Source organism: Pleuronectes platessa, chromosome 10 (genome assembly GCF_947347685.1).
Source record: "Pleuronectes platessa chromosome 10, fPlePla1.1, whole genome shotgun sequence".
NCBI classification, from domain to species: Eukaryota; Metazoa; Chordata; class Actinopteri; order Pleuronectiformes; family Pleuronectidae; genus Pleuronectes; species Pleuronectes platessa.
Window position 1 is genome coordinate 4,643,733 of NC_070635.1, and position 21,607 is coordinate 4,665,339.

At 41.9% G+C, this 21,607-nt stretch overlaps 2 protein-coding genes across 2 annotated transcripts; both read left to right on the forward strand.

Annotated features, from left to right (window-relative positions):
- The first annotated feature begins 256 nt into the window (after positions 1-256).
- On the forward strand, positions 257-8,239 carry rab25b (RAB25, member RAS oncogene family b). Its single transcript, XM_053433108.1, has 5 exons — positions 257-543; positions 4,160-4,355; positions 6,207-6,400; positions 6,631-6,711; positions 7,246-8,239. Exons 1-5 carry the CDS (start codon positions 507-509, stop codon positions 7,362-7,364), a joined length of 627 nt encoding a protein of 208 aa, XP_053289083.1. The 5' UTR covers positions 257-506; the 3' UTR covers positions 7,365-8,239.
- A 1,224-nt stretch (positions 8,240-9,463) lies between these two features.
- rab11al (RAB11a, member RAS oncogene family, like) lies at positions 9,464-20,786 on the forward strand. Its single transcript, XM_053431640.1, has 5 exons — positions 9,464-9,798; positions 13,684-13,879; positions 14,876-15,069; positions 16,671-16,751; positions 19,015-20,786. The coding sequence occupies exons 1-5, from the start codon at positions 9,759-9,761 to the stop codon at positions 19,152-19,154; spliced, it is 651 nt and encodes a 216-aa protein (XP_053287615.1). The 5' UTR covers positions 9,464-9,758; the 3' UTR covers positions 19,155-20,786.
- The last annotated feature ends 821 nt before the right edge of the window (positions 20,787-21,607 follow it).

The following is a 21,607-nucleotide window of genomic DNA, read 5'->3' on the forward strand; positions in this document are numbered from 1 at the left end:
TTGCATTGATTATGTTATTGCAGATCATTTTTTGGGGCAGATACCACAAACTGTATTTCAGGGTTTAATCTTCCCCTCAGTGATTCAGCAGGAAGACTTTTCCTTTTACTTCCTGCATGCAATCGTTTGAATCGACCACCAGGAGGCACCTGAGAGTACCTCTCAGGCCCAACCCTACCTGGGAGTTGTGTTACCTGTCCAACCTGCCCTCCACCGGCTCCATTACTAGGACACACCTCCATCTCCACCACTCCCTGAGACAAACCCCGCCTGGCTGCCTTCCTGAGAAACAACCTGGATACACATGTCCTGTCCAAACAAGCCAGTGTTCTGTGAACTCAGATAGGAAAGGGTGGTGAAGGGCAGAGAGCTGGAGACTGGCATTCATGTGTCGCAGCAGTTCCTCTGTTGATCTGAGAGGCAGGTTGGCTTTGGTGTGAGTCAGTGTCATCTTACATCTGGAGACAGCAGTGAAGAGCGGCGCGGCTGAAGTGAATGGACAGAACATGGGGTCAGATGAGACCTACAACTTTGTCTTTAAGGGTGAGTGCATGTGTTGATCTGAACCTCAGGGACATCCCTGCAGCTTTTTAACTCTCTGTCTGTAATGCTGATTTGCCCTTGAAATTATACTTCCTTGTTTATTATTAACGTGTTAATCAGTCATTTAGTGTAGCACAGTAGTACATTCTGATATGCAGCAGCTGAAGGTGCCAGGTGGCTCTGAACAGATGTGTTGGGTAGGAATATTGATAAAAGGCACTGGACAGTGCCTGTAAACAGGGAAGTCAAATTAACATAAAGTAAGTGATGCTGGAGTCCAACGGTCAAGTTTGTTGTATTCACACAAATTTGCCTCACAGGGTTTTGGAGAAACAAGCCACATGTCAATAACGTCCCTGATTCAATTCCAGAGACAGACCACCCCCCCCCTCCCCCTCTCTGTCCTCATATGTCCTCATATGTCCTCTCCAGCTCTACATTCAATGGCAGATATTTTACAATCTATATAGCATTTTAAAACTTCACACAATTCAACTTTGTAAAATACATTATACATTATGTACATATACAATTACACATTGTTTTCTGACAGGTGTTGTACATGCAGGTCAGGCTATATATTTATTTATAACATCAGCCCCAAAAATCCATATCAGTTGGTCTCCAGTGTGAGGTGCATGTAATGTAACTTTCGCTAGGTTAGCTTAGCATAAATCCTGGATTCAGGGATAACCAGACAGAAACCAGGTTCTGTCTAAAGATTGACTGAATGACCTCAGTCAACCGGTTGGGGATGGGGTCGGGTCTTGAGAAGAACTCTCAATAGTTGTACCAGTTTCCCACTGAATGATTCATGGATCTTAATGGATAATCTCAATCATATTCAAGGAACCGTTATTTATCAGCGTCCACAGGTTGGGGCAGCTTTATTGAATTTAAAGGGACAGTTGGGTCCTGGCAGAGGTGTGTGCTGTTCGAGTTCAGGTTATCACACCACTTTCTTTTATTCATCTCTACTACAAGGACTACATTGTGTTGGATTGTTTTGCCTTGGCAGATGTACGTGTGACTGAGGGCCCTTCTGTTCCTTGTTTGATTCGTACAAAAACTCAAAAGCGACATGTTGGGGGTTTTTGCGAGGAGTTAACTTGTGGGAGAAACCTCAGGAGGAGGAGGAGCGACAGAGGAGGGATCTCTCCTCCGGCCTGTGAAGAGTGAATTCTCTAAACCGACTGCAATCATTGAATAAACTCGCTCACTGATGCAGTGCTCCTTGCAGCGTTTGTTATCTCAAAAGTATGTGCAGGATTTCATTCCATCCAGAGAATCACTGATTGCTCAGAGAAACTAATCAGTAAAATCTGATTGTACGATGTTTGCTTGGAATGTGAACCAGCAAACTCGTCCCTCGGTGTAAAGTACCTGGACTCACTGAGGAAGGACTCTGCTAACTTAAGTGCTGCTGCTGGATTTCCTCCTGAAGGTCATGAAAACAAACTAAAGGAAAATTGAATCCTCGCCGCAACGCATCAAGTTCGTCCCGGCTTCTTCAGAAAACCAGTCCACCGTAAAGTGGGATGGCCTATTGTCCTACATCCCCATAGAAACCAGGGTTATTGTTTGCATAAGAAGTTACTCAGTCGTTGAAGAGAGGAGGAGGAGAACAGACATTCTTACCCGACACAAAAAAAATACTGCAATGAAGTGATCAGTTACCTAAAACAGACGAAGTAGAAGAACTTGTAAAACATTCTCTGCTGTGACCTCAGACGTCTGGTAAAACATTCTGTAATTCAAGAACTGGGGATAAGTCATTTGTGTTTTAAGAGTGCAGCTTTATGGGAATCAACAGATGTTCGGGGGAAAAAGAAAGAGCCAACATTTTTTTTGCACTGGTTCTAAGAGAAGCGAGGAAGGGATTCCTAAACTCAAGTTGAAGTTCGTCCCCGGCCTTGGATGCAGTGATTGAGAAATGTTCCCTCTGCTGAAGAAGATCATGTGATACATTTTAAAGTGGCAGTCCGATCCCTAAATTAACCTTTAGACTGTTTTCTTCTTTTCTTTCAACTAAACCTGATACCTAACAAGAACAAGTAGTCCTTAAACGTTTCTGAGAAAAGACAAAAATCAACAGTCGGCTTATATCTGAAGATTATGTCCACCAGTGGTTGAAGAAATGTCCAGGTCCTTCACTTTAAATAGTATAAATACCACAGTGAACAAATACTAAAATACAAGTTATAGTCCTGCACTAAAAATCTCTTTCAAGTATCAGACACCAAATGTGTTTAAAAGTCCAAATTAGAAGAAGTCCTTATAGATATTGTTGTATAATTTATATACATACAGTATTATTGGAAACATTATTACCAATTCATTTTTGTCCACATGTAAAACTATTTTAATGTTGTCAATGCTGAGCTAGCCTGATCTAATCTAGCCTAGCCTATCAAAGTCTATCCTAGCCTAACCCATCCTATCCTATCCTTTCCTAGTCTATTCTAACCTATCCTAGCCTAACCCATCCTTTTCTATCCTAACACAATGTAGCCTTGTTTCAGTCTCGATGATAAATTAAACTAATTGTTGCTTGGATTATAACCTCAGTGTTTTCGAGCTCACACGCCTCAGCAATAAACTGTCACTGTGTCTCAGATCTAATCAGCACTCTGTTCCTCACAGCCTGATCTTACTTTCCTATATGTGCCAATTAAACCAAGCCCTCTTTCTCCTCCCTGAGTCAGTCACGAGTGAAACCCAAACATTAGTCAATAAGATAAAAGGGTTTGTCCGGGTACCTTCCTTTCCCGTTTACTCAGGAGGTAGGTTTCTGTGATCAAGGTTTGAGGAGGTAGCAGCTCAACCTGTTTCCTCCTCATGAGGAATCACCTGATGTTCCCAGGCACTGTTTTATCTCCTGAAACCAAAGGTTCAATTAAGAGGAAGTTACTTCAAAAAAAGTTTCCAGGAGAAATAGTATCTTATCTGCAGTTCAGGGAAAACACAAAAATAAGAATGGGAGAAAAAAAACATCAATAATTTTTTATCAAATAGCAATATTATTAAAAGCTCAATATAGCTATACATTACTTATGCATTGTGTAAGCACAGTGAAGAGACATGACACATAATGCCTCTATGTCAGGTTAGTAAATTGTTTTGCTGTTTATCAGTTGTTCGTTATTATTTGCCTGGAGTGTTTAAAACTACATCTTCCACTCAGGAGCAAGAAATCATAGGACATTTATTTTTATAATTATCTGTCTGAATGAAATTCTGAGTTTTCTGTTACATCCAACATGGTTCTCCAGAGTTTTGTGCAACATGTCCTGTCTGCACAACTGAGTTGCAATAATTAGGGCAGCTTATTTGCCACCAGGGCGTGTGTCTGTTTGTAAAACAGGACAACAACCACAATGGTGTAAGGAACCCCAGTCTCATGCAGCCACAAGTGTTGATTCATGGACCAACCTTAAAGAGACACACCTAGAATAAAAGCCCTAGTTTATATGGGCCTTAAGTGATGATGTGGTCAGGATTGGTCCATATTTGTTTTGTCTCAGACACACTGCATTAAGTTTTGCAACAACCAAACCCTGAAACCCAAACCTAGAGCTGTGATTAACATGCCTGTGTGTGTGTCTGTCTTCTCCAGTGGTGCTGATTGGTGAATCTGGTGTAGGAAAGAGCAACCTGTTGTCCCGCTTCACCAAAAACGAGTTCACCAATGACACTCGCACAACGATCGGGGTGGAGTTCAGCACACGGACGGTGCAGTTCAGCACCTTCACCATCAAGGCCCAGATCTGGGACACGGCGGGACTGGAGCGATACCGGGCCATCACGTCTGCGTGAGTGCTAAGACCCCATCACAGTTTTTAAACATATTCATATATACCCGTGTAGCCACCATCACACACTCACATTGTATAGAAATAATTGTCTATAACAAAGTCTGTATCTCTGGGTTTAGTTTCCTATATTTTTTTCGTGATTTCATTTCATGATCACAACATTATTGGTGTAAATTTCCATTTTGAAACACACAACAGTGATAGCCCCAGTTTTTTGTATTAGCTATGAAACAATAATGTGTAGAGCACATTTGATCAACTAGGTAATTCAAATTGCTTTAAAATAATAAAAGAAAGCATCCACGCAAATTGTCAAAGCAACATCAGACAAATCAAAAATGGGTTTAAAAAGAAATGAAAGAGTAACATAGAAAATTAGCTATACAATAGGAAATTCAAAATAGTCAAAATTACAGGGCAGTGTAAGAAATCCGTAATTATTTGATTTGATAAAAGGCTGTGACGAGCAGCAGAGTCGTTAGACTCGTTTTAAATGAACTGAGAGGACACAAAATGCCAGCACATCACAACGACAGGGAGACAGACTTACAGATTCACCTGTAGGCAAACGTAAAAGATACACAAAGGAGCTGAGCCGAAGCACAAATAGACACAGAGCACTGAATAGCAGCTGGAGGTGCGACTGAGGAAACACAGTGAGGGGACTGGGAGCACAGAGACTAAACACACAAGGGAGGTAAACATGTCGGGATAATTGGACACAGGTGAAACACAAATGGGGCGGGGAAATAGACAAAGACAGGAAGTGAAACATCCAGGCGCACAGGGTAGGAAATATCAAATTAAAACAGGAAATGAAAAGTAAAGAAATTTAAACCAGGACGATTTTTAATAGACTTCATTCAGTTTTGACCTCTGAAGTAAATATGAAGCAGCGGCTCCTAGTAAATTAGCTTAGCTTAGCATAAAGCCTGAAAACATGCTCCTAAATTACATGAAGAACTGACAATTTATAACTGACACACATGGTTTCTAAAATCTGAGACGTTTATCTGAACGCTCAGCGCTCTGTGTGTCTCTTTGTCTCTGTAAGGGTACCCCTGATTCATTTTTTTTATTTTTAATTAAACTGGGAGGACTGACGGTGTGGAAACTGGTTTTAAAACAAAAGAGGCGTGTCTTTTTTATATTTAAGACACGAAAAAATTTCCGAGGACATGCTACACGGCTGGATTAGCTTATTTCTGACTGCTTAGCTTCTGGAGTAATTACTTACCGACTTATTCCACTATGCAAATTCCCATTCCCATGGAATTTCCAATTTGTGCTGTAACAAGCAGCTAAAACCCATTAAAGTGGAATTAATTATGCTGCTGGTAGAGTGGGGCAGTAATGTAATAGTGACGGGTGTATGGATCGGTTCATGACCTCAGAGCGATCGCCAGTCTTTATAAGACAGCAGGAAGAACTGTTTATTCAGTGAAGATGTGGCGGTGGCCTAAAGCTGCTATAATCAATATTGTCTTTTCTTATTTAGTTTTTCGTATGACATGTGATATCTGTTAGTGCAGCTTTTACTCTCGCTGCCCTCAATGTGTTGTTTTGGGTCATGGCAGCTAAAAATCCACTTTTCACTTCCTGCCCAGCTAAAGGCCGACATACAAAGTCTAGTGTCATGTGAACATTGACATTTCAGGTGTTGATATAGGGGAACAAAACCGGAGCCAGGAGAAGAGTAGAAATTGGACTTAAAGCAACATCATGCATATAATGTTTTGCCTACTGGGAATTGACTGCTCTTGTGCTGTGTAACTATGGTGAGCAGGTACGTCACCTGAATAACAACCAGCAGCAACCATACAGTAAAAGTATATCTCCTCCAAACAGGTACTACCGAGGTGCTGTTGGCGCCCTGCTGGTCTATGACATCAGCAAACACCTCACCTATGAGAGCGTGGAGCGCTGGCTGAGGGAGCTGTACGACCACGCTGACCCCCACATCGTGGTCATGCTGGTGGGCAACAAGACCGACCTGGAGTCCGAGAGGTCGGTGCCCACCGAGGAGGCCAAAGACTTCGCAGGTATAAGTGTTGACGGCCTGTGTGTTGAAAGTCACTGTGATGAAATAAATTAATGATCTGACAGAATGAACATTTGTCTGCTCGCCAACAGATTTTTCATTGTTGACATAAATTTGTATTTATTCATTCTAATTTGTGATCAAAGATTATGTGATGTTTTTTTATTGGACCCAATTTCAAATGGGATTTAAATATATAATAACTAACGTTGCTTATTTTGTTTCATCCAGAAAAGAAAGGCATTTTGTTTCTGGAGACGTCAGCCTTGACTTCAATTAATGTGGAAGAAGCATTCACCAACGTCCTAGAAGGTAATTTATTTTTATGTACCTAGCCTTTTTACTACTTTGTGATTACCCACATATGGGCTCCCTTAAAGTTGATGTTTTTAATAACTATCCCTTCCCGTCTCTCCTCTATAAACGTATTGTATGTTTGAATAATTTGAATCAGAGCCATAGAGCATCATCTCCTCAGCACATTAAGGTTTAGAGAAAGTCCACATCAGGAAAGGGTCAGAATAACATGACCTGGTCGACCTGAAGGCTGATTGGTTAAGACGTGTCTCAGATGGATATATATGACTTTAAGCTGCAGTACACAGGTTCGATTCCCAGTTGGCCAGACTGTTCACGTCCTCTCTCCCCCAATATTTCCTTTGTTAATCCAAAAAGGCCAAAACAAATAATATGACCTTAGGAACTGGGGGTTTTCTTAGGAAGCTTTTTGATTGGCTGCTTTGTGGAGATACATCTGCTGGATTTTTTGTTGTAAATATTAAAACTGCGTCCTCAGCAGACATATTGTCACTAAATGGAATAATATTTTTGTATTTCTTGCATCAGAGATTCATAAGAAGGTGAGCAGTAAGGAAGTGGTTCGAGGCTCCATCGGCGCCGTGTCCCTGAACAGCTCCAGAGCAGATACCACGGAGGAGAGTAAACCCTGCTGCAGGAACATCTAATCCCACCTCCATCCTCCAGGAGACCCCAGGGTGGGTGGGTGACGGGTGAATTCCCAAAAACCTTGTGCTGGAGCTCGAGGCCATGCAGCGATACGAGCATACTGACAGTCCTGGCTTCGGTGATGCAGTCAGGACAAACTGCACGGTGCTGCATTCAAAAGACGATCGATAAATGTGAACGAATGTAGCTGGACACCAGCATCAGTCTTTTACGAGTCCCTGCTGTCCCCTGAGTGTAGGTCTCATAGGTGAAACACCACTGTGTTACCTATAAGATGATATCTTTATCACATGTGCAGAAAACTGGTAACATCATGGCATGTTTAATTCTTTAAAAGACACGTGACTCATTTCTGTTCATGTGCTAACAGTGTGCTTGTGCTAGAGCTGATGAGCCATGATGATGCGGAAAGTGTTTTATTGTGGAAAATATCAACTCTACTGCTCAATAATACTACTCTATAATCTATTTCAATGCATATAATGGTTTATCTAAATAATAAACATGGTACAAGTATTCGTATCTGATGCATGTATAATCCCACATTTCAAGATCTGTATCTAATTTTAGCATCTTGTATTTTCTTTTCATTGTTACAGCCAAAGAGTTTGCGTCTAAATACTGAACTTTGTGAGATGTGTTGTGTGCCTGAATCGCGCCTTTAAAAACGCATTTTTGCTGTTTGCAATAGTCAAAGACTGATAGACTTATACATTGTTAACTTGCTTTTAACGTTTTTGGAACCAAACAGCAGCAAAGTCAGAAATTACTTAACCTGGTCAGTTGTCATTGCTTGTATCCTGATTGTTTTGTTTTTTCTGTATCTTTGTTTTAAATTTTGTTTTTCTCAATAAAGATTTATTCAAACACAGAATAGCCTTTTGCTTAAAGGAACTTGAATAACTGGGAACAGTATCATCCTTAAGAAAAAGAGTTCTAACATCAATCACCTTGCTTATCTTACATAGAGCCACTAAACAAACAGTACATGCAATTCAAGGTGACCTGCAGGTGCTGTGTGCACCACTTGACTGGTCACCTTGAATTATTTGCGCCAAAAGGAAGAAGAAGAAGAGAGATCTGAAAAAGTGTTGTTATAGAGATACTTATTTGATGCTATACAAATGGGGTTAGGGTTAGAGAAGGAGAATATGGGACCTGGCTGCACACAACCACCAATAAACAGACTCTGGCTCCAAATGACAACTGCACCCGTAGCTAGAATATTTTATTGCTTAATTTTTGTACAATGGTAGGAAGTGGAGACGTGTCATCCATCTTTATTTAACATCTTTGCCTTCAAACTGTTCAAATTAAAGTTCAGACAAAACTAAAATGTCTTAATAAATACATAAACGATCCACTAGATAGTTTGGTGCCTGATCTTCGGGTCGATGTGGAATTTCCACATTAATAAAATAAAGTGCACGAAGAATATTATATATTTATGCACTAATCACTGTCAAAACATATAAACATGTTGTAATCCTAAAACTAAATAGGGTGTCCAGTTTTTCTACATAATTTTGAACACCCACCCACAAGCTGAGCCTGGATGTTTAACCTGTTTTTTATAATAAAAGGGTGCGTAGGACTTTATTATTGAATGATTTTAGTGCCATATATGATTATATATACATATGCATATATATTAACTGGCAGAATAAAGACATATGCAATCTTTTATACATTTATTACAACATCATCAGATTCTGAGAAACTTAAAGTGTCACTTCTGTAACATAAATGACCTTACAATCACTTTCAATGTACAACGTTCAACAGTAAAATCATTAAAGTACCCACAGAATATTTATTAAACATACTTGAAATCAGGTTGGAATTATGATAACACCAGTCAACAAAGAAGAGTGACTTTGTTTTGACAGACAGTTTTTCATGTTGTACCTGTTGAGGCTCCCAGCCGCACACGTCATCCCCACTGGGAGGGGGAGGGGGACCCCTGAGTGACAGCGGCGCAGGACCAATCGCATGAGAGCCCGTGACAGGTGTCGGTCAGCCGCCCGCCAGTGGGAGCGCAGCAGGAGGGGGCGGGACTAACAGGGGGGGTTGGCGTGACGTCGCAGCCTCGGTGCCATCGAGTGACAGAAGGTGAAGAAGAAGAAGAAGAGGACTCAAGTTTCCGGCTTCGACACTGACGCCAGGTACCGACGGAGGAGACGCATTCTCGTGCCTAGCACCGACACCGACACCACAGCGCCGTCCGTCGTTCGACCCCCGCGGGATTCTGCGTCGTGTCCGCGGACATATAAACAGAAAAGTCCGCCCCGTGCCTCGGGTCTCTGTCGCAGCTGAGAAGGAAACACGACAGAAGTTTGTCCCCACTCGGATCGAGCGTCCCCCACCCCCCCTCTTCACGACGAGGAGGCACGATGAGTAACCGGGAGGACGAGTACGACTATCTGTTCAAAGGTGAGTGGAAGTCGGGTTCCTCTCGAGGGGAAGTTCGCGGAAACACCTGTTAGCGAAAAGAAACAGGGTTCGACGTCAAGGTGCCGGAGGACGTGAAGCGGCGCCGCGCGAACTTTGTTGAGTGATGCGGCTGAAGTTTGAGGGAAATGGCGTCACCGAGCGTAACAGCTGAAGCAGGACTGCACCAGGCAGCTTTTAAATATGTATATATATATATATATATATGTGTGTATGTGACAGTGTGTTTGTGTGAGTGTGTGTGTCTGTGTGTGAAGCAGCATCTGCCGGGGAGTCGTCATCTCTGCAGGCCGATGATGCAACCACCCTGAGATGCTGGGGTCAACACAGGGGTCATCAACTGAAAACCTCCAACTAGAACAAGTTGTGTTTTGATTGGGTGGAAGAAAACCAGTGTGTGTGGAGCTGTGGTCTTCATGGTTTACAGGAAATCACTTTTTACCATAGGTCCAAAGTACACAAAATAATTTGATCATCTTCAAACCCGAGTATTCTCCATCTCCGACTCCCTAAATGAGGTTTTACTACTTGTCCTTGAGTCATGTGTTGGTTACAAAAAGTTTTTTAACTTTTGGTTGAACAAAGCAATTCAGATATGCTTCTGCATTTTTGATTTCAGTGTAAAGATAAATCCTCAAATGATCTTTATTGACGGCAACAAATGTCCGAGGTGTAACATGCAGATCTTTGAAGTTTGGAGAAAATCATCATCATAACATAACCTGAAGTAATCGTTCTAATAACTTGATAGTTTCCCAAGAAAGATTTGTTTTGTATCCGGTCTTTCATCGTTCATGATAATACACTGTCATTAGTGGCAGCCATTTAAATAGGCAACATAAATGGATATTACAAATGCAGATTTTAGCATTTGGATAAAAATCATTCAGTTTTCATATTAAACAATAGTTTCTGTCACTTTGTTCCAGCATTTACACCAACTTCCTCTCCATATAAGCTCTAACAGGTGACATCCAATTATCAGACAATAATGACCAGCAAGTGTTTCGATGATAGATTTATGGCTTTAATATTTTTCCAATCTGCTTAGTGGGGAGGGGGGGAATGCCAACATCCTCTATTTCCTCTTAAATGAGTAATTTAAAGGTTTGGTTTTGCAATTTGTTATGTTACATTGTGAAAAAGAATCTTCATTGGCATGTCTTTAAATAAGCACCGTGTTGTATAGATGCTAGAAAGCTCGCCTGGTGACCAGATCATTTCTGGCGGCACAAAGCGCAGACACACTTAACAAACAAAGTGTCCTCTACCAAAGATAAAGAATAGTGAATTTTCCAGTTTGGCCAACTGGCACGAGCAGCTCTCGTTAGTTTTACCTTTCCATAAGAAAGGGTGAAATGATGTGCTCACGGCCTGAACAAATATAGAACACTAAACAAGTGTGTGTTGTCAAACTGGAAATACCTGCATGAAAAGTGTGTGTGTGGCCACAATGAAGCCCTGTCTCACACAATGGGGAAGAAGAGATTTTCTCACTCACCCACTCACTGAACCTGTGATCTGGTGACATGGTGACCAAATAGCAGATTTATCTGAATAAAGTGCTGCGGTGCAAGGACACTGATAAGGTGTCGGCTGCCGCTCAGGTTTTCACTTGAACAAGGAAAGAGCTAACGTTCTAGTTTTGGCTCTGCATTGTTCCTACAGCCTCCATTTTTACCCCTTGCTGTCGACCAGCATGAGTCAAGTTGTGTGTGAGCTCCCAGTGAGTCACATAAACCTTTATCCACCGAGGGAGACATGATCACAGGAAGCTACGCTGCTGTCCTCCTTCCTTGCGCAGCTCATGTTAGTGAAGCCTTAATACCAGCCAGGTATTTTCAGGAACTTTTCAAATGTCAGACTAACTGCTTTACTCACGTGTCATCCCTTTCTTAACACCCACCAAATTGAGTAAGTTGTTTTAAAAGCCAACTTTTGGGAATATATCACTTTTTAACTTCCTTAAAATCAGCACACATCCTCCTCCTTTAATTGAAGGTATTTCTTTCCTGCTTTAGCTTTTACACCACTTTCATTTCACACAGAAGCAAATGCTGAAAAGCAGCACAGGCATTAATTTAATTATCTTCATTCCAGGAGTCGAAGGCTTGGCTATGTTACTGGGAGCAGCGTTGTATAATATCTTAGGGAGGCGTCATATCTTTTAACCCGAAGAATGTAAAACCAACAAAAGGGTGAGTGAATGGGTGTGTTGCGCAGCCATGATATTACCTGTCTGATGGCAAAGGACCTAGAAATGGTTGCTTAATGATTTAAGTCCTCCGCCCAAGATCCTTTGTTCTGGACAAAATGGAGAATGGCGACGCTGCCTTTTTTGGCGTGGAGGAGGGCCCCACACTGTTGGAACATTTACTCCTCAGATGCTTCCCCATATTTTGATTGTTTCAAAGTCCTTAAAAAAGTCAGCTCTTCAAGTTTCTACTTGTGTCTGTTGCACCACAGCATCACTGACAACCTTTTAATACACACAGTTTCCCCACGCAAAGAGTAGCATTGCTTAAATTCATGTGTAGACACAGTTGCTTGGTTTGTTAACGCAATTTCAACATTCCATAACAAGTTCCTGTTTCCAAACGGCAGGCTGGTGTGTCAGTGGTGTGTGTTGGTGGGGTAGGTTCCCTCTGACACACTGACTCACCTGGCAATTATGGAAGTAGTTTTCTGACAAACAGTTGCTTTTATTGCCATGATTATGCTCTCAGTAATAAAGGTGTAGCTCCATTGAAATCGTTAACAGAGTCTGACCAATTTATCGCTTGTAATATTTAAAATCGTCCGATAAACATATCGGTATCTGCGTTTTAAAGAATAAACAGAGTTGGCTGTTGGGAATCATTGTAAATTTGTTTATATAATGGCAAATAGATTTGTATCAGCCCCAAACAAATCCTTACAGGTCAGGCTCAAATCATCAAGTGTAGTAATTTACATCTCTTACCTCTGCATCAATAAAAACCCAGCTGATGTTTATAGGTAAACCAGCACATGGTCTTTTTTTTTTACTGGTGTAGTCCATGTAAGAGATGTTCGCAAATAAGATAGATTTAAGTTAGTAAAATGGTGCCTCTGTTAACTGAAGCAATATGGAGGAGGGTTGATATATAACCACAGGGCAGACAGTACTGTGTGACTGCACGGGGGCTCAGTTTAAGGAGTTAATGTGTAAACGTTTATATACCAGCTTTGGAAACAGCAGGACAATCCACTCGCACCTATTGATTTGTACACGCATGTCTCGTAATCTATCGATGTCGCAGTTCTCTCTACAGTTTTTCTTTAACTGATTTACTAAACATTCCATGGCTGGAAACCAGCAAGACACTGGTTTCACCTGGAATCACGTGTTTAACCTGCTTTTATTTCCTGAAAAGAGCATGTGGTTCAAGTATTTATTGTTCTCACTCGATGGGAGTCCCCGGAGTTTCTGCTCTGCTTTGGCCGGGAGCCATACATGAGCATTATTGGCGAGGCAGGTGATTAAATGGCAATGAGAATCACATGATTTAAAAATTAATGTTTTTAATTAACCGTTTCAGCAAAGGCATGCTATGAATTCCCCTTTACAGCTGCCGCCAATACACAGTGCTGCTCAAAACACCCTCATCAAATCATCATGTCTGTGGGTTGTTCATTCTCTATGTACATGCTGAAAATTAGATTCTGTTGAGTCATGTTTGTAGCCAATTCTTCATTAAAATGAACAATAAAAAGAGAAATCTGTAATTTTCTTCAGTTTACAGGACGTATGATGAAGGAAAAGGTCATTGCTTGTTCCCTAAATGCCACGATCCCATGACGAGTGTTTGCTAACGATTGGCGTCTTTCTTTGTCTGGAATCTGTAGTGGTGCTGATTGGAGATTCCGGTGTAGGGAAGAGTAACCTGCTGTCCCGCTTCACCAGGAATGAGTTCAGCCTGGAGAGCAAGAGCACCATCGGGGTGGAGTTTGCCACACGCAGCATCCAGGTAGAAGGCAAGACCATCAAGGCTCAGATCTGGGACACCGCTGGACAGGAGCGCTACCGAGCGATCACCTCTGCGTGAGTACAACAGAGCGAATCATCAAAAGACCTGCATCATCACACGTCCACAGATTTCCACTTCACACAAGTGCACGCTCCTTTGAAGTCCTAAATGAATCCTGCACATGTATAGATCCACATGCATCAGTTTGAACAAGGATGTTATCAATACAGAGCCATACCTCAGGTATTTGCTTTAAAGCAACATAATGAAGAATTCCAAAAAGAGTTTGTTGGATTTCTTACGGCAGAAGCTCTTTTGGTAAAGTAAGAGCAAGGGATTATGGGTAATACCCACCGTTCAGTTGTGTTTAAGTTAGTGGGCGGGACGACACAATCACAGCACCAGTCAATAGGTTGATAGATTTATTTTTCTCCACATTGGAACCACTTAAAAGTTAACCTAACAGAATCAATCATCACATGAGGTAACTGTTACTCAGTAAAAGTTAGGTAATGTTTTTGTTAAAACTGTCATTCACCATTGAAGCAGATGTAAACTTTCAAACATTAGATTCTTGAAACAACAGAACATCCTCTTTGGGATTAAATTAAATTTAGAATCAACCTTTTGAGCAGCGTTATCGTCCCTCAAAAAGCTAGAAAGAGATCACAGCAGGTGATTAAAACTACAAAATGTACCTTTTTGCCTCGGGTCAGGAAGTGATCTGTTCATCAAAGCGTCCTCCTCATCTCATGGTCAAGTTCCCATCTCTTTATTCAACTCTTTTTGAGTCTTTCATGATGCGGCAGCCACCGAGGCGCTGACTCGTAGTGTGTCAAACACATGCAGACGATGAGGAAGCAGACAAATAATTTGAATCAGTGTTTGCTTGTGTTATGAGTTTTGTGTGCAGTGGTTTGAGCCTCACTGTTCTATGTCTTGTGTTTCTTCTGTTGTTGCCAATTGAGATGTCAGCTGGCTGAGCCCCGTGTGTCACACCCACAACGAATCATTAAATCAACAGGTTGCAACAAGAGCAAATTGTTAAATTGTGTTCTCATGTTACTCAGGTACTACCGTGGAGCAGTTGGAGCGCTCTTGGTTTATGACATCGCCAAGCACCTGACGTATGAAAATGCTGAGCGCTGGCTGAAGGAGCTGCAGGACCACGCAGACAGCAACATAGTCATCATGTTGGTGGGGAACAAAAGTGATCTACGCCACCTCAGGGCGGTGCCCACCGATGAAGCCAAGTCCCTGGCAGGTACTGTCCCCCTCATGGCCTTTTGTGTGAGAACCTACAGTAGGTAGCCTGTAGTGCTTGTGACTCTGCCTCATTAGATTAAGTTAAACCTCACCTCTAGTCGCTCTAATGAGCTCCTTTAAATGGATAAAAACATATCATGTGTGTTGTTGACAGTCAAGTGTGCGCTGCAGTATTTTAACTGCCAGTCTTAACATGCTGATCCTCACTGGGAACACCCATGATAGAAATGTTTGCACTGCGATACTGTGCGTGAACGTGAAAACAAACTGGTGCACGTCACTCTCATGTACGTGTCTGAGTGCATATTAGAAAGCACAGCGTTGGGTAAAAGGATTAGATTTAAATTAATTAAACTTGCACGTGTTTCTGCCCTTTGAGAATTTCAGCTGTGCTTCAGGGCAAGTTTGTTTTGCACAGCGAACATTTCAGTTAACTTGGATATAATTTGTTTCTGTGTGATTTGGATGTTAATTATTTTGTAGTGCCTGGGCCATATGTTTCCGCTTGACCTTGAGTTTATCGGCTGGTGTTGCACCTGCTAACTGACACACGTGATTGGTCTGAATGCTAGAAAGTCAAACAGTCGAGTCTTGTTGATTCATGTGAGAGTAAAGAAAGTCGTTTTCGTTTGTAGGAACGTCGGCACTTTCTGTTTGTACTGATTTGTTTCCTTACACCACTGACCTAATCTATGACGCCCGATTTACATAAAGATCATGTGCCAGACCCGCAATGCAAAGTGTATGACAATGGTACGAGTAATGGGTTCTCCACCAGGAACACAATAGTGACAATGGGCCAACTGACGCCTCACTGACGCCACGGTGTGACAATCATCCCCTCACCTGTGATTCTAATGATTCTTTGTCCAACTTTCACTCTCAAACCTAAAGCTCTTCATTTTAAGTTAAGGAAAAACAGCAAATATATACTTGAGAAGCTGGAACTATTAAATATTATCTTATTTTGCTTTAATACTGGCTCATATGATCTTTCTCAATTATCAAAAAAGTATAGATTTTTTCACAAATGTGAAATATCTTCCATATCGTACATTTCTGGGTGTTTTTGACTGTCACTAATGACAAATTCCACTGAAAAGTCACCTATTTGTTACTTTTTACCATTTGTTATGGGCCTTTTTTCACAGCAGACATTTTTAAATGTCACAGAAAGAAAGGCACAGGTGTAACTATAATAAAACTAAAGACTGCTGAATTTCAAAGCACTGCAGTTTCAGGGTCCTGGTGTTGTAAATGCTGGCTCACTGTTACACTGTCATGGTTTACCCGAATATTTAACCTAACATGGCAAGAAAAAATACAGTCTGTGACTACATTAAAACAGACCAACTATACTTAAGTCTGTAAAACAGTAGTATTTTTGTATGTGTAATATAAACACCTAAATTCCTCCCATTTAAATCGTATAAGTTTGATTAAAAGCAGTTCCCTTTCCTGTGGGAGCACTGTAGTGAGTGAGAAATGTAAAAGTGAATCAGTGCAGTATTTAACATCTCAGTGTATTTATGAACGTTATTAACGATGAAGGCCTCTAATGATTAATCGTGGGACTGTGTGTGTATTTGTGCTTTACAGAGAAGCATGGCTTGTCTTTCCTGGAGACGTCAGCGTTAGACTCATCCAATGTGGAGCTGGCTTTCCAAACCATTCTCACAGGTGAATTTCACATCTCTGTGCATGTTGTGTTGTTTTTGTTTGTGTGTTCATATCAAATCAAACCTTCCACTCCCACACAACCCTGAACAAGGGACAGGAAATGGATGAATTGACAAAGTCACAGAATGAAACACTCCTAAAGCCATTCAGTCATAACGCTGAGTGTTTAAGTGTACAGGGTGTTGTTTTGTCCTCAAGTGTTCAATTCCCTTGCAGACTTTACATAACAGCCCCTCTTCTGCCACTAGATGGCAGCAAAATACATATAATCAGTCCTCTGTGTCCATCACTAATGAGGCGTCTGTGGCAAGAGAACACTTGATCTTTTCTTTTAAGGTCAGAAATGTGAGTAATTTTCAAACTGAAAAGCCAATCAGCCAATCAGCACTGGGGGAGCACCTATGGAGACAATCACCTGATGACCACCAAGCACTGATGTCTCTTTGTGGTCATAAATTCACTCTGACCCCCTGAACCCGGTGCCGCCCCTCATTCGGGATAAAAACCCAAATTTGTAGTTGACATTTGTGTTTTGAAAATAAATGAAGTGTGTCTCAGATGAGTAGACGTCTGAGCGCTTTCCCCAGGAGGCTCTTAGCGACACAAACAAGTGTGTTTGATGATGAAGATTTGGGAACATGGAGGGAAGAAAAGCAAATTGTTGTGACTATCGACCCCTGGAGCGCCTAAAGGGACAATCCAACAGAGAGTGGTTCTTCCACTTGAATTGCTGCAGGGCCTATCAGTCTGCAAGTGTGCGCCACTTGGCTGTTTGTATTCAGCTTCTGCCCAATGCTCAATTGCCCTCAGCCTCCGCTTGAGCCAATCTGCCCACAACACAGCTCGGCAGGAATATTTCAGATTCATGGAAACTTTGGACCCACAAGCCCCATTGAGCTAATGGTGCTAATCAGCTCATTAAGGGATGAGAAGAAAGGAAGTCGGCGGTGCATTAGCAGGGAAGTAAGAGCTGAACTTAAGACCTATAGTGGAGGAGAGGAAACCTCACGTGTGGAGATATCAGCAGCAGACGGATCGTGGGGCAGAAAGTGTCATGTTGTTTTGTTATTGTCAACACCGGCTCAGCAGCAGGAGCATTGAAGGGTCAAACGTAATGAGTCTCAGTTTCACCACCTGACGTGTCACAGTCAGACAGGTGACCTGTTTTGATTTAAACCGTCTTGCTTCATAGGCAGTTTTTATTTCAGGAGTTATCTTCCACATATGGTTGCAGTCTAGAGTTGTGAAGTGAAGAGAAGTGGCCGCCTGCACAATTAAAGCTGTTTTCAGACGTGATGAACCTAGAGAATTGGGTTTAACGTATGAAGAATACAGAGAACGTGAGGGTCAGACACATTCACAACAACGGGAGAAAATGTGGAAGGGTGGAGTCTAGGTAGATGATGCAGTAGAGAAAACATCATGTTTAAATTCCACAGCAGAAAGCACCGGTTTTGGTTAACAGCACACTGACACTTTTAAAGTTCAGTGTAATGAAGGGCCACTACAGGTGGACTAAGACCTCCGCTCCACCAGGTGAGCTGTTGGGCCCCTGACACCTCATTTTCATTCGGAGAAATATATTTATATGGTTTTGTTGTGTTTCACGTGAGCTCACTCGGACACTTCCTGGACATTTCTGTCAGGAAAAGTTTCTCAAATTGAGCTACTGACTCAGCTCCTTCCTGGAGGTTTTAGGAAGATGTCTGGACTCCAGCTCTTGTCTGAAAGCAGCTTAAGTTTGCACTCCTAGTTTAATTGATCAGCCGATCACTCCAATGGCATCTACTGTAAACCACAGAGTTCAGACATGTATAGAACCATTGAAGAATTCAATGATATTGAAGGATTAACAATTCAAAAGTTCACTTGTGTGTTTTAAATGGGTGTTTTCTGCTAGATCTGTACTTTTCCTTTGTGTGTAGTAGCATTAGTATGCAGGCTCACCAAAGCAAGTCACAGACCCATAATGTATTATATTTGTGTAGTTATAGCTATTTTAATTTAAAAGGTATTAGGTCCTGTAGCTGTGGGGTATGCCTCCAATGAGGCTGGGTGCTGCCACATGACATAACGATGCCAGTTTAGGATTGAAAGAATCCTGCACTGCTGCCAGGAGTCTGGATAGAACAGTTGTTGTTCAGTATTGCCATGCTGTTTGTCTTTATCACAATATGTCCCACTGTTGGCTCAATACTGAGGCATCTAGACATTAACTCTCTTCTTTTTTCACCCCCCTTCCTTCTCTCTCTCCCCTCTGCAGCCATCTACAACATTGTGTCACAGAGGCAAATGTCAGGGCGAAGCGACACAGACTTTTCACCGGCCTCCAACGTAGTGCCCATCACGGTCGAGCCCACCCAGAACTCCAGCAGTAAGGGCGTCTGCTGCCAGTCCAACTAAGACCCCATCACTGACCACCTCCTTCACCTCCAGGCAAATGGAGAAACGGACAGATAGACAAACAGTCGCAGGCAGAGGGGGAATGGACAGACAGGTAGAAATGACCGTTTCACAGAGGGACACTGTGGTTGATTTGTCTATAGTCTGGTTAATACAAATAAAATAAAAAACAGTAAGAAGAGAGGGACCAGTGAAGGAGGGATAGTAAAGAGGATTAAATAAGCAGGCAGGGGGTGTGTGGTGGTTGAAAGAGGTACATGTTTTAGAATTGATTGAAAATCCAATTAAAAGAATTGAACTCATTATAAGGTACCTTTCTGTATCTGATCACAGTTTCTATCTTTGCAAACTGTCCTCCCTTTGAAAGCTCTACTTCACAAGCCAGTAAATGTTTTTCCTCTACCAGGATATTGGGCAATAAAAATCCACCTCTAGTAGACTGAACTGCAAACTGCTCTGTCGCCGCCGTCATTCCCGTTTACTCACCATGTAATAATATTTAGACATTAATGTCCCAGATGATATTTATTGAACACTAGTTTAAGGCTTTGTTTGGCCAAAAGGGTTTGTAATGTAATACAGGTTGGTTTAGATTTTCCGTCACTTTCCCTCACAGCAAAGTGAGCTCTCTTGCTTTTTGGTGCAGATGCTTGTAAGGGCAACTGTCCCTCGCTAATGGAGGGACAAGGGCTTCTATTGATTTTTATTTTTTATCTTTTAAATAAATGCAATGGCCGGAAATCGGTGGAAGGTGGTTGGTCCGGGTTGTTTTCCACCAGGTCCCTCAGAGCAATAACATGCCTCCCCAGCAGTGACACAGGGTTTCTCTGTTGATTGCTCCTGATCTTTCTTTGAAAGGCTTCCCTGCTGTCTGCACTGCTTTCTGAGTCATGCTCCTGGAAGCTTTGTACAGCATTAACTCTAAATGAAATTGGGTGGCGGCATCACAAGAGGGTATGTTAACTGCCTCGAGTGTTGACGGCCGTTTCGACCCCGGCTCAGAACCTTTTGGGTGCAGTGGGACAGAGATCAGGGAGGTTGGTTTAAATGCATGGAGAACCCTGTGCTGCCGCTCCTGCTGCCTGCTAGCTGGGACGGATGGATGGGTGGAGGGATAATGTTTCAGGGGATGAGGTAGTGAGGGCACTCAGCCCTGCCCTGCTGCTGTGATCCCTGATGCACCAGAGATGGCTTGTTTTACTGTAAGTGAAATCCTCCACTGCCTGCTCACCTACTCCGCTCTCCTCCTGTCTCTGTCTACACTGTATGTAACTGGATGAGGACTCTGCCTTCTGGGATCTCCCTGACGTGTGCCCTCACTCTCACTTGTCTTTATTTCCTGTGTGTGGAGGGGTGGGTGTTGTGTTCAGGAGCCAGGTTTGGGTTTGTGGGGGTCTAATAGTTTTAATAAAGATGATATTATGTGGTAGCGTTAGGAGGGGTTTGATTAAATCCAAAAAGGTTATGCACAGAGACGGCGTTTATCCTGCTGATGTGTTTCCACATCAACACTTGACTTCTATCGACTTCACAGGTCTTGAACTGGGTGGTGTAGGTTAGGGCTTTTTAAACATTTATTCTAATATATGTATATTTGGACTGCATATGTAAAAATAAATCTCATTTGTTATAGCCTGGCTCTTCTCGTGTCTCTTGAAGATGTTTTTTAAAAAAGTAAAGGGTGCAAGTAGCTAGAAAGGCAGAATTAATTGAATGAGTCATTGAGGTACCATGATTTCTAATCACATAATATTCATGTGGCTGTTTTATATAATTACATTTTTTTTTAATCTCAATTGGGATTCAGTCAGAAGGTATTTGCTCATCATAGCTGAGATCACAGAATTTCCAATTTGAAGAAGAGAATCAGAAAAACATACTTTCAGTCAGGGATCATTTCATTTTTGTTTTATTAGAAACATTTACAATACATCTTGAATCTTGGAAAAATAACAAAGAACCAGAACTAGCATGGCGCAGATACAATAATAATAATAATAATAAAAATGTCTCCAAAAAATGTAATTCACAAAAAAAACATGTGCTATAAGAAATAAACCTGCAATATCACATGCCTTGTTCGGGCATGGCACACTGTAACAGAGTTCAAAAGACTTCTTTTTTTTCCCAATCCATCAAAGTTGACGGTCAGCAACACGGGGGCCACAGAGGCAGCCCTCTCTCACTGTTCACAGAGAAACTAACGCCAGGTGATGCTGGCCCAAAAACTAATGCACTACGACCACTATTAGACCGGTATGAAACAACTCTACTGTGCTGGAAAAATTGGAAACGCTACCAAAGACAAACTGTCAGATTGAATTGTTCTCTTTGGAAAAGGTTGCGAGTTTCACCAGCATGCACCGCTTCAGTCCTCATCCTCTACACGCAGCAGGACGTGAGCCGCTGTAGCGTTTTGTTTTTTGTCAAGTTTTTCTTTACTCTTACATAAA